Consider the following 15,278-nt stretch of genomic DNA (forward strand, 5'->3'; position numbering starts at 1 on the left):
AAACTTTATATTTTATCTGTTATTTTTCTACCCTGTTATTTATCTGTTATTTTTCTATATTTCATCGACCTTATACCCTGTTCCCCCCAGAAAAAAAAAAATCAAAATCAATCTAAATTACCCTCTATTTCTTTCCGGAATGACTTCACATTCAGCATGCAACTACATTTGTTTAACCTGAGTAGCTTTAAACTCATAACAGTATACATTTATTTATAATTATAAGTTGTAAATCACTTGGGGAACATGCAGCTCATGTTATGCTATCGAATTACATTGCCCACGAGCTACTACAAGCTGTTCTCATGCATGCCTCATGAAATATTTTTATTATCTTTTATTTTATTTAATCTAATCTTAACTAACCTTAAAAGATCCCTGTTTTCACATTTTACTTATTTTTATAATATTACATAAAGAATAAACAGGAAAAACAAAAAATAAAGTACTTACCCAATTTTTTCTTTTCTTGCTGTCAATTGTCGATGACACTTAACCCTACTTTTTTTATACTAATGGTAGTAATGCTCTAAATAATTTTTATTTAATTAAATAATGCACCAAAGGACATAAGACTAATAACATTCAAAAAGTAGAAAATTTCCCAAAACTTTCAAAAATATTCTGGCTTTCTAACTATGCAACAAGAACCATTACAAATTCATCCAAGCTTTCCCATGGGAACAGAGCTTGTACTCTGAGTGAAATTAATGATTATCAGTTCAGAATACAATGTTATACAATACGTCATTTGATAGATGAAAACCTTAGCTTTCTAGTTGTTATAGAAAATATATAATTAAACATAAGAGAGAACTATTAACAAATCCTGAAAGAGAGAATATGACAGATGGGCGTGGCAGGAGGGATCTGATTTTTTATTTGATTGCTCTATAACCTTTCAAAATTGAAGGCTATAAAAATTATGGTTTGTCTGAGCAATGACAATTTTATAGTGTGTAATTAACATTTAATTTTGTACCTTTTGGAGGGGTGATGGATAAAATAGATTAAATGTGTCTCGTGTGTCACACTAGAGGAAATTAGGATTTTTTTAAATATTGCCTTATAAAATTAAGAACTTAAAACTTATATACTATTAAAATATGGATTATTAGCTAATTATATACTAATTGATATAACAAAAACAAAAAGTAGTTTAAAAATTTTTTAATGTAAGACACTAAAACTTGTGTTGTGCACAGTAAAGGATACCTGTGGCAATAAGGTTAAACATAATCCTTTATTCTCCTGAAGAAGAACTATTCAAAAGCACTTGAGTTTTGAATGTAATTTGAAAACCATACACACAGAAGAATATGCCAACATATCTTTACTATGACTTAAAATGGCATTGCAAGATTATAAAATCTAATCCAGAGAAAAATATTAACCAAATTTTGAAGAAATATAGGAAAGAATTTGGAATAGAAACAGTCAAACAACTAATATTACATCACGGCACCTCCCCACATGTTTATGGTCAACCAAAAATCCAAAAACATAGCCACACATAGCCATAGTTAACTCTTCAGATTCATTGTTACACCATATTTTCACGATATGATATCACTATAGGCCAAACAACTGTCTTCACATGTTAAGAATTCAGTCCACTATACATATAATAAAAACAATTGCAAGAACTTCACAGGATACTGTAATCATTTTAATGTCTTCAACCTATTTAATAACCTTTGAAAAATGACAGATACACAGCCAACAGCTTGAAAATGACAGAATTCTGAAAGAATGTGTTCAACTGACAATTTCTATGATAATAAAATTTAACTTTCTTTATGAACACAACTAATTTCAAACACAAGGGAAAATATTATCAACAGCAAGGAGGCTTATCAATAGCCTTATCCCTATCACCACTACATAGTAATTTAGTGTTATCAAGTCATCTGAAGATTATAATTGTTATTCATATTGATAAGGTTGTTTTAATGTGTCTGGTTGTTGTAAAGTTGTGAGGTTGGAGGCCAAGGGAATTATTTGTGGAAACTAATCAAAATAATGAAATTAATGAAAAGTTATTTCTGTTTTTTTTAATTATATAATAAAATTGGGAGTTCTTTGTTAAGGATGTGGGATATTTTTATGATTAGGGTTTGGTAATGAGAGGGGATTATTCAATAAAAGTATGGAATGAATAGAACAATTAAAATAGTACTTATTCAGTTTAGAGAAATAGACAGATGTAGATTTATCAAAAATTGAAAATAGATTTGTTATCATTTTCAGACTGTTTTTTGTAGAATTTTTGATGGTGTTTTTATTGGGGGATTTGAATGAAAATTTCAAAATAGAGTTGCTCCAAGATTTACTGTTTGGCCCAGATTTATTGACAATACTTTTATAGCATGGCCACTCATTACTGGAGAAGATTTCAGATTTTAAGAAACCACCTTCAACAGACAACTTCCAGTAATGGTGACAGAAAAACACAACAGGCTTCCCTTTCCTGAACATGTGGTCTCCAAGACACATAACTCATGTACCACGGGTGTTTACAAAAACACAAGAGATGCTATTAAGTACCTTGTTTATGGATCAAAATAGCCTTACAGTATGAAAGGAAGAAAAATAATTTGTAAATAAGTAAATGTTGTTAAGCACAAAGTTCCACTTTGCACAAAAAATGTTTCATCTGTCAAGATAAAACTTATAAAGAAATAGATAGCCTAAGCATGGACAGCCCTCTGTCACCTGTATTATGTGAATTGTTTATCAACAAAATAAAAAATCAGGCCATTAACACATTCCTACACCCTCCCACACACACTGGTTCATATATGTCAACGATGTATTTTGTGGATTTGAAGACAACAACCATAAACAGTCATTTTACAATACATAAAAAACATTCACTCTAACATAAAATTCACTCATGAAGAAGAGAATGAAAGCAGGTTTTAAATTACATGAACATGAATAATAAAACTCCAACAGTTTTAACACAAAAGGCTTCCATAGATCCAGTAATTATAACTATATAAAGTGGGACTCAGCCCACTCAACTCAACAAAAATTGGAACGTTATCATGCATTTACAAAACAGCATTTAACATGTGTAGTATCAGTAATCTGCAGCATGAACTAGAATCAAAAATATCTGACTCATTTATTAACAAATGTTACTTCCCTAAACACAATGTCACTGGAACTTTAGCCAAGTATAGAAATAAACTCAATAACAGAAAAAAAAAAAGGGAAAATAACATAAACTCTATGAAGGAAACAGAATTCACAAACTCAAACACATTAATAGGTATCATAGCTATGTAACCAAAAACATCATAAACATTTGGAAACAAGCATAAAAAACAACAAAATAAACAGCAAAGTTAAATTTATTCAAAAACCAAGCAATAAAATCAAAAGTCATCTAATGAAGATTTATTCTGGCATCTATAAGTATCAATGCGATTGACGTGGTAGCAGTTACAGGCAAAATGGGACACAACATTAGGATCAACTAATCACACATTTACAAACACAGCAACATGAATCAACATCCAATTAATATTAACAACTTTAAGATATTATGCAATGAGAAGAACATTAATAGAAGAAAAATAAAAGAAGCATTAAATATTCATGAACTAAAACCTAATTTAAATCAAAACATAGGTGTCACCCTCTATGTTTTCTAAATTGGAATGAAATGTTCACACAGTATTTCATGAAACAGAGACAGTTGCCTGATGATGGCAACACGAGTGGTCGAAATGTCACAAAAAATAATCCACTTTATAACTGTATGATTAGACTTTTATATAAAGTATATAGTGGATTTCCTCTCCTTGTAACAAAACCAAGATGTCTTCCTTGTAAATATAAAAATAATCATTTGAAGCCCCATTTGTGTGAGAGCCTAAACTAGTGAAATAGCCAAGTTCCAGAGCAACATTTACACATGTTTTACAAGGATTTTTCAAAGCTTGAATTTTACTTTTCAAATTTAACTAACCATTGTTTGTTGATCCATGTATATTACATTCTGCTCTCAGTAAATAGATCAAATATAAATTTTTTTGTTGTTTTCTGAAGTTTCAACTGCTTTTCCAGAGAATCATACTCTTCATTCTCTTACTTTTCTTTTTGGACTATTTGATATCATTATCAAATTGAAGTTGTACATGTGCTCAGCTTCAGGGAATATCAATTTGCAGGTGCAGTTTATTTCACCAAGGTGACACATTTTTCTTGACTTCTTCACTAAATTCCTTGCACTTTATTTTACAGTGTATTATCTGGTCCAATTATATAAATAAACTCAATAACAGAAAAAAAAGAAAAGGAAAATAACATAAACTTTATGAAGGAAACTGAATTCACAAACTCAAACAAAAACCAAGCATGGACAGCTGGGTTTCGCTAGATAGTAGATAGTCACCGAGTTACATTTAAAATTGAATTAAACCACTTTACTATCAATGTATTGTAATGAAATTATTATTATCAACTATATTATAGTTCAAGGTTGTATATTATCTTAGTTTTTATTCCTTTAATTCAAAAGAAACATTGAAAGCAATAATGAAATCTTTCAGGTTTGTGTCGCATTATGCATAAGCTATAAACAGTGTTGAAGTTTGGTTAAGTAGAACTTGAAACATAATGTGATATACAAATACATGTAAGTCTAGACAAGAATGTAGCTTACTTGCAATTTTGACATATATGGGTCAATGTACTTTGTTGAATGCAGTTGAAACAAGAAACAAATTTTCTCAACCCCTGGCAAGTGCTACACCCATCTTGTATAGTTAACATTGAGCTTTAGAAGTTACATGTATGTGTGTATAGTCATTAGAGCTTATTTTACACTATAATCCAACAATGGTTATTTTAAAATTGGCACCAAGTTGTCATCTCAAGAAGATATAACTGCTTATACTATTATTGGCTTTTTTTTCACAATAGCATTTCAGATGTTTCTTACCTAAGTATGTTATAGTAAGAGAGACAGTTAAACTGTATTTAGGTTTTACTTTTATATTTTAGTTAATTTGAAAGGTGTAATAATTTTTATAAAATAACCAAAGCTTCCCCTCATTCTGCAAGGCTTACATTACCAGGCATGTACAAAAAGATTTTTTCCAGAGGCTAAGGTATCTCTGCTGTTCATACCATTCTATCACCCGGAGGTACCCATTGATGCTACATGTAAGTGATGCTTGTTTATCTGAAAGCAGTAGACACACTTCAATCTGACAACAGCAGCAGAATTGTTTTCCAGCATCAAATTTATTTTTTTCTCAAGACACTTGAGAAAGAAGTGAATGCTGGAAAGATGATTTTTTAGTATGTGAGGCTTTTTTTACAGTCATCACTATCCTATGATGTAATCATCATCAGACTATAGCCATCCATCAAGAGGAGGATGACATTTCTTCCATACAAAGTAATCTCCATGAGTACTAGCATTGAACAAAGGCTCGTTTGTTCCTTGGCACTGCTCAGCTCAGACATGTGTTTTTGCCTTTTGTAGGATTTGTGTGGCAATTTTAAGTTGTTTCTTCTTTGTCTCACTCATTTTATTTGTCTAGGAGTATGTTTTCTTTTGCATTACAAGTACCCTTGTCTCTAACTGCCTCATAATTGCAGATTATACTTTAAAAACATTTTTGACTCATGGGTTATTTCGGAACATAAATTCTCAGATCCATGTTTTTGCTACTTCCTGAGACACTGATACTCCACTTCAGGATTCTCTTCTTGCTGTTACCACCATTGTACATCAGGTGGTTGTTTTTTTTCTGCCTAATTTGTCTGGAATCCAGTTCCCTCATCATTTTATTTCTGTCACTTCTGCTGATCCTGCCTCATCTTACAACTTTGATCAGCTCTTCCCACCACTTGCCTTTGCTTGTGATGAGGAACAGGTACTTCCACTTTCTTCCATTGCAACTTTGGTTACTCAGGTATGTAACATTCTTTCTTTTTCACTGGTAGTTTTTGAGGAGTTGCAGATTACTTTGCCTACATCTTCTGACTTTTTTCTCCTACCCACTCTCTTTCCTCAAACATTTGTGTTCAAGCTGATGTCTTTCTATCCCAAGTACATGCTGATATACATCAGCCTCTACATTCTCATCTTCATCAGTCTTTTTCTATAGAATATGGTCATGACCCTTCTGCCTTTCTTAAACCTTAATCCTTTGAATTTCTCCTTTCTGCTTGGAGTGCCTCCCTTTCTCCTACATTGTCTGTTTATTATCCTCAGTCTACTCTTCATCTTGCTATCATGCAACTCTGCTACTTGTCTAGGTTCACCTTCTCACGGAGACTGTCAACTTTAACCTCAACAGTTTTGATTGAGATGCTTGTTCCTATTTGTTGACTTTGACCCTTCTGCCTTTCTTAAACCTCAATCCATTGAATTTCTCCTTTCTGCTTGGAGTGCCTCCCTTTCTCTTACATTGTCTGTTATTTATCCTCAATCTACTCTTCATCTGGCTATCATGCAACTCTGCTACTTGTCTAGGTTCACCTTCTCAAGGAGACTGTCAATTTTAACCTCAACAGTTTTGATTGAGATGCTTGTTCCTATTTGTTGACTTTGATCTCTTTTAATGCTGTGTTTTTGTTGGCATGAGATTTACTCTGTTGAAATTCCTTCCTTTAGTGTGTGTGCATCTCTACCTCTTTGACACCTGTGTCTTATTTCTTTTCACTGTGACAAAGTCTTTGGAGGTGTACCAGATTCTTTGGAATCTCAGACTGAAGCTGTTTGCTAGCATTCTTCCCTGGCTTCTTTGGTATCCTGCCTTATCAGATCACAGGTTCCTCATTGGAGTCACATGAGGTTGTCCTTTAACATCATCCTAATTCCCACAGGGCTGGCCATCACATTTCACAGAGATCACTTGTTTTGTGTGTAATTTCTGGACTCTGGCACTGTGCAAGCTCTCTCACTATTTTTGAACCTGTGGACTGCCATTGCCAGTGATACTGGGTTATACGTGAGCTTTCTCATGGTCTATATGTGTTTTCACCTCCACCCCTTCTCTTTGTCCAATCATTTTGCAACCTCCCTCTGATCCTATTTGATTCAATATCTCATGGAGGCTGTATCCTCTCTACTGGCTATGAAAACTGTAGAGTGGATTTGCCATACCATTCAGAGTTTTTATTCCTGTATTTTTGTTGTCTACAAGAAAACTGGGAATTGACATCCTGTCATTCACCTATCCTTGAACCTCCTTTTCAACAGTTTTCTCAGTATGAGGTGGGCATTCTCTCCCACACTGTGGCTGACTAAAAGTTGATGTTTCCAATGCATTTCTTCACATCCTGATCTTTCTGTCATCCCTTCATCCTCTAGTATGTTCCACAAAACTCAGGTTTTTCAGTTTCAAGCACTTCCCTTTTAGCTAGCCATGACCCTGTACATTTTCAATTGGGCTATTTGAGCAATTGCTCAGCAGTTGCATTAGTTGAGTCTTCACTTCTATTATTATATTAACAATTGGCTCCTTTTAGCTCCATCTGAAAGAGCTTCTGTGGATGCAACCTCCCTCCATCTTCAGGAGGTGTCTTATATATGTTGGCTGATGAAGTGTTCTGTCTTAACCCCCATCCAGTATAACTGGGTGTCTAGCTTTATTTACGTGAAGGGCAGGATCAACTATCACCTTTGCATCATCACATCATGGAGATTCTAGTTTCCAAGGCTCTTCAATCTACTGTTCTTCCTGCAAGAGAGGTTCTCTCACTTTTGGGGATTGACTTCCATCAAGTCCCTTATCCCTCTTGGGCATTCCCATATGCACCTCCTTCAGTGAACCATAAACAATGATTGGGATATTTCTCAGGTTTCCTTATCAACCCTTATAATTCCTTTTATCTCTCCATCCCTCTATTATGGTAGCTTGATTGCTTCAACACATATCTGGGTATTTCCCTTCTCGCTCCTTACCCTAATCTGCTTCTCTACACACACATACCTCTTTCCAAATGGGGGTGGTTTTGGACACCTCCACCATCTCATTGGTTTGTTCTCTAGAGGAGCAGTCTCTTTATATTTATGTCTTGGAAATTTTGGCTGCTTATCGAGTTTACTAACATCTTCAGTTTCAGTTCATCTGGTGATGATGTATTTGGCAATTCCACAGTCATATTTCTGTTAACTGTCAGGGTGGCACTCATTTTCAGGACCTGTGCTTTCCCACTTAAGAGTTTTTCTTTTAGGCCTGTGACTATTAAATCCAATTATCAACCTGTCATGTCTCAAAAGCTTTGAATCTGGTTGTGGATTGCTTGTCTCGTTAGGACTAAATCCTCCCCACAAAGTGGTCTCTTCATTCTTTGATATTCAGTGGACTTGTTCTCACTAGGTCATCTACTAATCAATGTTTTTGAGACCCCCCTAAGTGACAAACTTCCTCTCTTTTCATGTCTAATCCAAGACTGGAGCTCTGGCATTGTTGCTGATGCTCTTAATCAGTATTAGTTCAGTGTCTTTCATTAGGTCTATCTTTGTTTTTGCTTCTTCCCTATGTCCTGTTTCTTATTTTGACACCCCTTGCTAGGTCCTTCTAATTGCTTCTCTTTAGCCAGCTCAGTCATGGTTCTCTCTCTCTTGTGCCATTTAAAATCCAGGAAGACTATTTCATTTGCTCTTTGGAGTTACTTCTTCCTTATCCATGGGTGTCCATTTTTCACAACAGGATATTGTGCCTTTGGCTTCATGCATATGATTTTTCTGGTCCCTGCACAACTGTCAGACCTTTTATGCATAGTGGCTTGTTTTTCATTCTCATTTTTGCCAGCATTCTATCAACACAAATACATTGTTTACTGCTATTGGTCCTTGTGCCACTCCATTCCACTGGGTCATTCTATTCTTCCCCATCCCACTGGCTTTTGGATAGAGATTTATTTGTGTCAACATTTGCTGGTTGTACATCACATTCATCCACTACCTTTTGTCTCTTACCTGGCACTTCTCCCTTTCACTCTCTGATTCTTACAGAACCTCATCTGGGCTTTTCTCATCAGTCATCCCCCTTGCTTGGTCCCTCTTCCTGAGTAAAATCTCTGCATTGTTCTCCAAGCTCTCACTTGTTCCCTGTTGGAACCTTAGGCATCCTGTTAGATTTATCATCTGTCCCTGAAGACGTATTTTCTACTTCTGTTACTTGCGGGAAACTTTGTTTAGACATTTATGGATTGTATTCCTCCTGCAATCTTTAATACAGGGATAAGTTGATTTCCAGATCACTCCTCCCACAGACTTGAACTCCCCAGGAAGGTGATTGGATGTATCACTCTGACCTGTTTTGTCTTTTTTGTTCAGTTCAGGCTGTTTGTTGTTATTTCACTCAAACTGCCTTCTTCCTTGGAAACTGCCATCACTGTAATTGCTGTAGGATACATCGTCATCTTGTGACTTGTTACCTTCAAATTTAACCAGATGGGTTTGTCAACTCACCTGGTTGATGTACTCTTTTTTGAGTGTGGATGCTTATACACTTTATTACATCACCTCTCATCAGGTTCATTATCTCACAGCTTCTCTCACCTCTCATTGCTGTCATCCTTTGGATAATAAAAGAGGCCAGAATGTGGATGACACATAACATGTATTTGTATCACATTGGAGTTTCTTTTGCTGCTAGTTTTTGCTTCTCTCCACTATACCCAGAGGATCTTGTGATATATATTTATTTCTTCTTCACTTACTCTCTTGCCATTTTAGGTTTTGTTGTTCATCATTTCATGCCAGTGGAATACACTTTGTGGCTGGTGTTGCATTACTTGGAATACTTACCTGAAATTTGCATTATGTGGGCAGGTATGGAAAGCGTTAAATCCATACATACCTGCTCAGTGCCTGCTAAGATTGGATTTTGTGCAAGACTACTGTGTAGTGTGTATATATATATATATATATATATATATCTCAGACTATTCTGCAGTTGAAAGAAAAAGAAAAGGCAGTACTGGGTGTGTGCCTGCTGTCTTTAGCCACAGTAACCTATTGCACTGTTTCTCTGTATGGAACTTAATTCCAGATGATTGTGCCTGATGACATGGTTCAAACACCTTTCCAATATTTTCCCCCACTTGAACTTCTTCTCCCATTACTTCTAGTGGAGTATGGGAGAATCTTTGCTTCTCCAGTCCCAAGCTGCTGAGGAGAGTTGAGAGCAAATGGACACATCCCTCACTGGCGATTGGATTTAGGGGTTACCAGAGAGTGTAGTACAGGACAACCCACTGTGTTTTGAATCAAGCCATTCCTTGTGGTTAGGTCCAGTGGGATGGGTCTTTGATTTGCCCCAGGACACAGTTCTCACTTAAGTATTTCTCTAATATGGAACAGCCTAACTTCTTGCCCAAGCCACACTACACATACTAACTCGTCTGGCTGCATGTGAGATAATGGCCAAATGAGCAGTCTTATAATCCATCCACCTTCATGATACTTTAGCACCTTGCAAAAGATTTGTGTGATACTTTTTTTGCTCTATCTTCTTTCTTGAAAATGAATACTACAATAATATTAGGCAAAGAGTATTCTCTGCTTGAGATGGATGCTGTCTTCCACTGATACTTCCACACTAGGCTACTCCTACCTTGTGGGTGTCACACTCCATAGGTTTTCTCTTTCTGACATTTTTTTTTAGAAAAGAGCTTATCTCTGTAATTTCTTTTTCTTCACTGGCCCCTCTTTTTTTTTCTTGTTGCAAAAAGGTGAGTAGCATATCTGAACTTAACAATTTCCTTACCTGAAAATGGACTTCAGATAAATACTCAACTCTCTGCACCACCTCCCACACTTCCTTCCCACTATCAGTGTATTTTGCTTGTCTCCTTAAGAATGAGCCTTTGTTTCAAATGCTAGTTCTCATGGGGATTACTGCACAGGGAGAATGTATCACCCTCCTTTTTTGTGGAGGGCTGTAGTTAATGGCAATTACATCATAGACTGGTGCAATACACATTGACACATGTAGGAATGGGTGGGAGCACTGGTTAAGGCTTGTGGCATACACAGGAAATCCCAAAGCAGTTCATGAAGTAATAGCTATTTTGTTTCGTTTTTTCTGGCAGTTATTTAGATTTAAAAATAATTATTTCCGAAGAAATAATTACTAATCTGGGGGTGCTCGAAGATTAAACAATCCTCCTTCACCCCGCTTAAGGTCTAGGAATATGAGCTTAACTTGAGAAAATAGGAAATTAATGCAGACGAGGTATGTAACTTTAAAAAGGTAATCGAGAGAGTAACTATAGACAATAAAAAGTGAAGAGCAAAGTAAACTAAACGGCCGATATTGGACAGATGGTCCATCAGGGCGGCGGGGATCTAAAAATCCTATGCCGAGAATTTAATGTGGGGGAAACGGGAGTACCCCGAGAAAACCCACTTTCACCGGTAATGACTGATTCATTCCCAAGTCATCTGTGTAGACTGGCTATCATTGTGGATAGGTTCTCATTTTTGCTTTAGGTAACTCTTAGTCTTTGTTTCAACATTTTTCATTTCTAAATGTTAGCACTTTATTGTAGGTACTTTAATCTTCAATTTAACCTCTTGATTTTCTAAATGCTAGCATTTCTTTTTAGATGACTAGTCTGTTTTAACATCTAGGCCTTTTAAATATTAACAGTTCTTCTTAAGTAACTTTTAGTCATTAATATTTCATCTTGATCTTCTAAATGTTAACACATCATCTTAGGTAAACTTCTAGTATTTGTTATCAGTGTTATTTCTGAGTGGTAACACAGTTTTAGGTAATTTATATTCTTTGTTTTAACATCTTAAGTCTTGAATTTCTGAAATGAATATTTCTTTTTTTTTAGTTAAATTGTAATGTTTGTCTTAAGTATTGATGTAATAGTTTTGGTATATTATAATGCATCATTAGTTTTATAAGTTTGAGCAATACTGTAACATTTTTTGTTCTTGTAATGTTAATGTGTAAATTATTGGTAATAAAGTGCAAGTAATAGTAATGGTTTGTGTTCTAAGTTCAGATTCACACATGAGCATTTGATGAGTAATAGACATTCCATTATGTGAGCAGTTTATCAAACACCTCATATGGATTTACTTTCTTCATTAACATGTTAAAAGCACAACAAAATGAGTATATAATGGCTTGGTTGGCATAAAGTATTTCAGAGTGGCAACAAAGCTGAGAAAGCCAGAGAAAATTGAAAATTACCCCAAAATTTGGAAAGGTCTGAGAAAAATTGTCTCCTCCCATTTTTATTTATCTCAGAACCTGCATGCACACACAAATCATATTACTTAACTTTGCCAGTTTTGGCATATTATAACATAATCTTGATCAGTCAGTCAATCTGTTTCTGTATCTAGTGATGATTATGTAATTTATTATCTGCAATGATAGGCTAGAACAAATATTCTTTTATAAATAAAAACTGAAATATTTTATTGTCTACCATCAAATATCAAAAGTGTCTACTCTAGTAGACATGATTTTAGATACGTATGTGTAACCACCTTCTATTTCATATTTGTTTTCTGAAAGAGGTTTTATTGCTTCCAGTTTTACAAAATGTATAGGTATAATAAATAGGTTCACTCAAAAGAAATGTATGAAATTTTAAACCTGTAAACCAGATATCTTTGCCCAGATTTCTATAATTCACAAATTATTAAAAAATAACTTGTCTTTATTTTTAATCCAAGATTGTGTCACGGTGACAAAAAAAAATTATATATATATATTTCTTCCAGCAACATCATTCCGTCTTTTGTTCTGATGGATATCCAATCATCAACAGTGGTAACCTATGTTTATCAGCTGATTGGGGAAGATGTGAAGGTGGAAAGGATAGAATACAAGAAATCATAAACATTTGTTGTGTTATTTTGTAAATTAGACTACTATTATATCAATACAAAGAAGAAAACATCTCCCTCTAATAAAATATTATTTTCACTAATATTAAGCCAAATAGCTCAATTAAAATTAGTGAAATAAAATGTTTGAATTTCCAGCCAGTGTTTTTTCTCACATTGGGTTGCTTTTGTATGTATGTGCACATTTACTGGAGATAAATGTAAAAATTATGCATTCCTTGTAAAGAAAAACTTCCATGAAACTACATAATTTAAGCATGTTTTTTTGTCTGAATCTACACTTATATTTTTCATAACTATTGTTTTTCTTTCATAAAGCTTATTCAACTAACTTAGTAACTTTCAGCTAATTTTTGAACATATATATATATTTAGGTTGATTCATGTGAATAAGATTTTGTGCACCGATAAAGCACGCGTGTAAATGAACTATTCTACATTTCTTCAACTGTACATTTATTTCACTGTATTAGCTGAAGCGATTTTTTTTAAGTAAGTTATAAGAATCTGTACCACAACTCTTGTTTTTATTAGAATTAATGGATGTAAAAGCACATTGTGATAAATATAAAGATTAGTCTTATAAAGAACATAGAAATTGCTTATTCAATTGTTACAAATATTAAAATATTTTACATTCACACAAGTGAAGCTCTTTATTTCTTAATGTAATTGGTTGTCTTAAATTATTGCTTTATATTGTAAACATGTTCATATTATGTTGCAGTGTGTCTTAGTATATTCAAATTTCACTGATGATAGGGCCTTTATCATATATGATCATGTTATATTATAAATGTATTTAAAAATTGGATTATGAAAATACCAAATCTGATGCCCAGAAATGAATAAAAATTATGCACATACATGTAAATCTGGTCAATAAAACATATCTTCAGAATAATGTGGAACAGATATTCTGTGGTTTGTTTATACTCTATAACTTATCCTGGGGCTGATCTAAAGAAAGTGAAAGATCATAATTGTTTATACATCAGATAAAAAGTAGATTTTTACAGCTATTTCTACATGAATCAACTGTAAAAGTTTGAAGATGACTTGAATGTATAATGAAGAAAACTATTATAAATGTACAACATTTTGACAAGATTATATCATCATCAGGTACAAGTAGCTTACATAGACACAGGCATATATATATATATACAGTATGAAACAAAGAGGTAATTTGACCGGAAATTGCTTAACAGTTTAGTAAAAGTTTCTTGGTATTCTGGGGTGTTTGTTTAAAGTAGGGCTGTTTTGTTCAATTAAAATAGCTTCCTTTATTTTAAATTTGTTTATGTTTGATTCTTTGTTTAAAATTACAGTGTTTTGTGAAGTTATACTGTGGTTTTTTTTTAGTTGCAATGATGGTAAACATGGGAGGTTTTTTTATTATGTTTGGTGAATCTGGTTTCCAGTTTTATTCCAGTTTCTCTGATATAGAATTCTATACAGTTATCTTATAAATGATGTTGGTATTGTGTGATTCTATGTAATTTTTATTTAGTAATGATTTTAGTGTAGGGCTGGGTTTTTGAGTGAATTTGAAGTTAACATTCCTGTGTCTAAATAAACTACTTGTAACTAATTATGACAATCTTGTTGAAACACTGTACATTTATAATAAAGATTTCTTCATTACCCATTCAACCATCTCCAGACTTTTATTTTATAAAAAGTGTGTTTCTCATCATCAAATTTGAATCAACTGTGTTTAGCTTATTTCTGTTTTGATGAAATATAGTTGCCTTCCATCTCTTGTCTACCATTACAAGAACTGTAAAAGACGTGATAAAAAAGCCCAACAAAAAAGAGGTCAATCAAACTAAATACTGGCAAATAATAAGTGGTAAACACATTCCCTATAATATTTTAGTAATTCCTTTTATCTTTGTCTGTGACTTGCAAATTCTTTATTGGAAATATTAGGAACTTGCAAAAACTTTAAAGGGATGATTTCTGTATATATTATAGATTGTAGCTTAAAATCAAATATTTGTAACACATGAAAAGTTTTTTGGTGTACAAAACTTGAAGATAGCTTTTATATGTGGAAACATCTGTTAGCTGAGTTCTTGCACAGATCTTAAAATATAACGTTGATAAATGGAAACATCGGCACATATAAATATGTAGATCTTGAAAGTCGAGTTGTTCAAAACTTGAAAATATCGTTGATAACTGGAACAATTGTCGGTTGAGATGTTGCAAAGGAAATATCTGCTGAAGCTTTTCACCAGACATAATCATAGCAGAACTGTCTGGAAAATGATCTATAGAAAATAGTACAGCTTATAAAATGAGTCAGATCAACGTAGGTCGGTAAGGCAATCACTGATTGGCATGTCCTTTAGACAATCAGGAAATGTCACAGACCCACTGAAGGATGTGTAGATTGTATAGGAATTCTTTTTGG

At 33.8% G+C, this 15,278-nt stretch overlaps 1 protein-coding gene across 1 annotated transcript in view; it reads left to right on the forward strand.

The window, feature by feature from the left end:
* The window catches only part of LOC106473584 (vacuolar protein sorting-associated protein 29), a 37,502-nt gene extending 23,729 nt beyond the window's left edge, over nt 1–13,773 (forward strand). The window contains exon 4 of the mRNA XM_013934269.2: nt 12,731–13,773. Coding sequence (XP_013789723.1) covers nt 12,731–12,848 — 118 coding nt within the window. The 3' untranslated portion in view covers nt 12,849–13,773. The remainder of the gene's footprint in view (nt 1–12,730) is intronic.
* Nucleotides 13,774–15,278: the final 1,505 nt, after the last annotated feature.

The sequence above is a fragment of the Limulus polyphemus genome, unplaced genomic scaffold (genome assembly GCF_000517525.1).
Source record: "Limulus polyphemus unplaced genomic scaffold, Limulus_polyphemus-2.1.2 Scaffold6296, whole genome shotgun sequence".
Taxonomy (NCBI): Eukaryota; Metazoa; Arthropoda; class Merostomata; order Xiphosura; family Limulidae; genus Limulus; species Limulus polyphemus.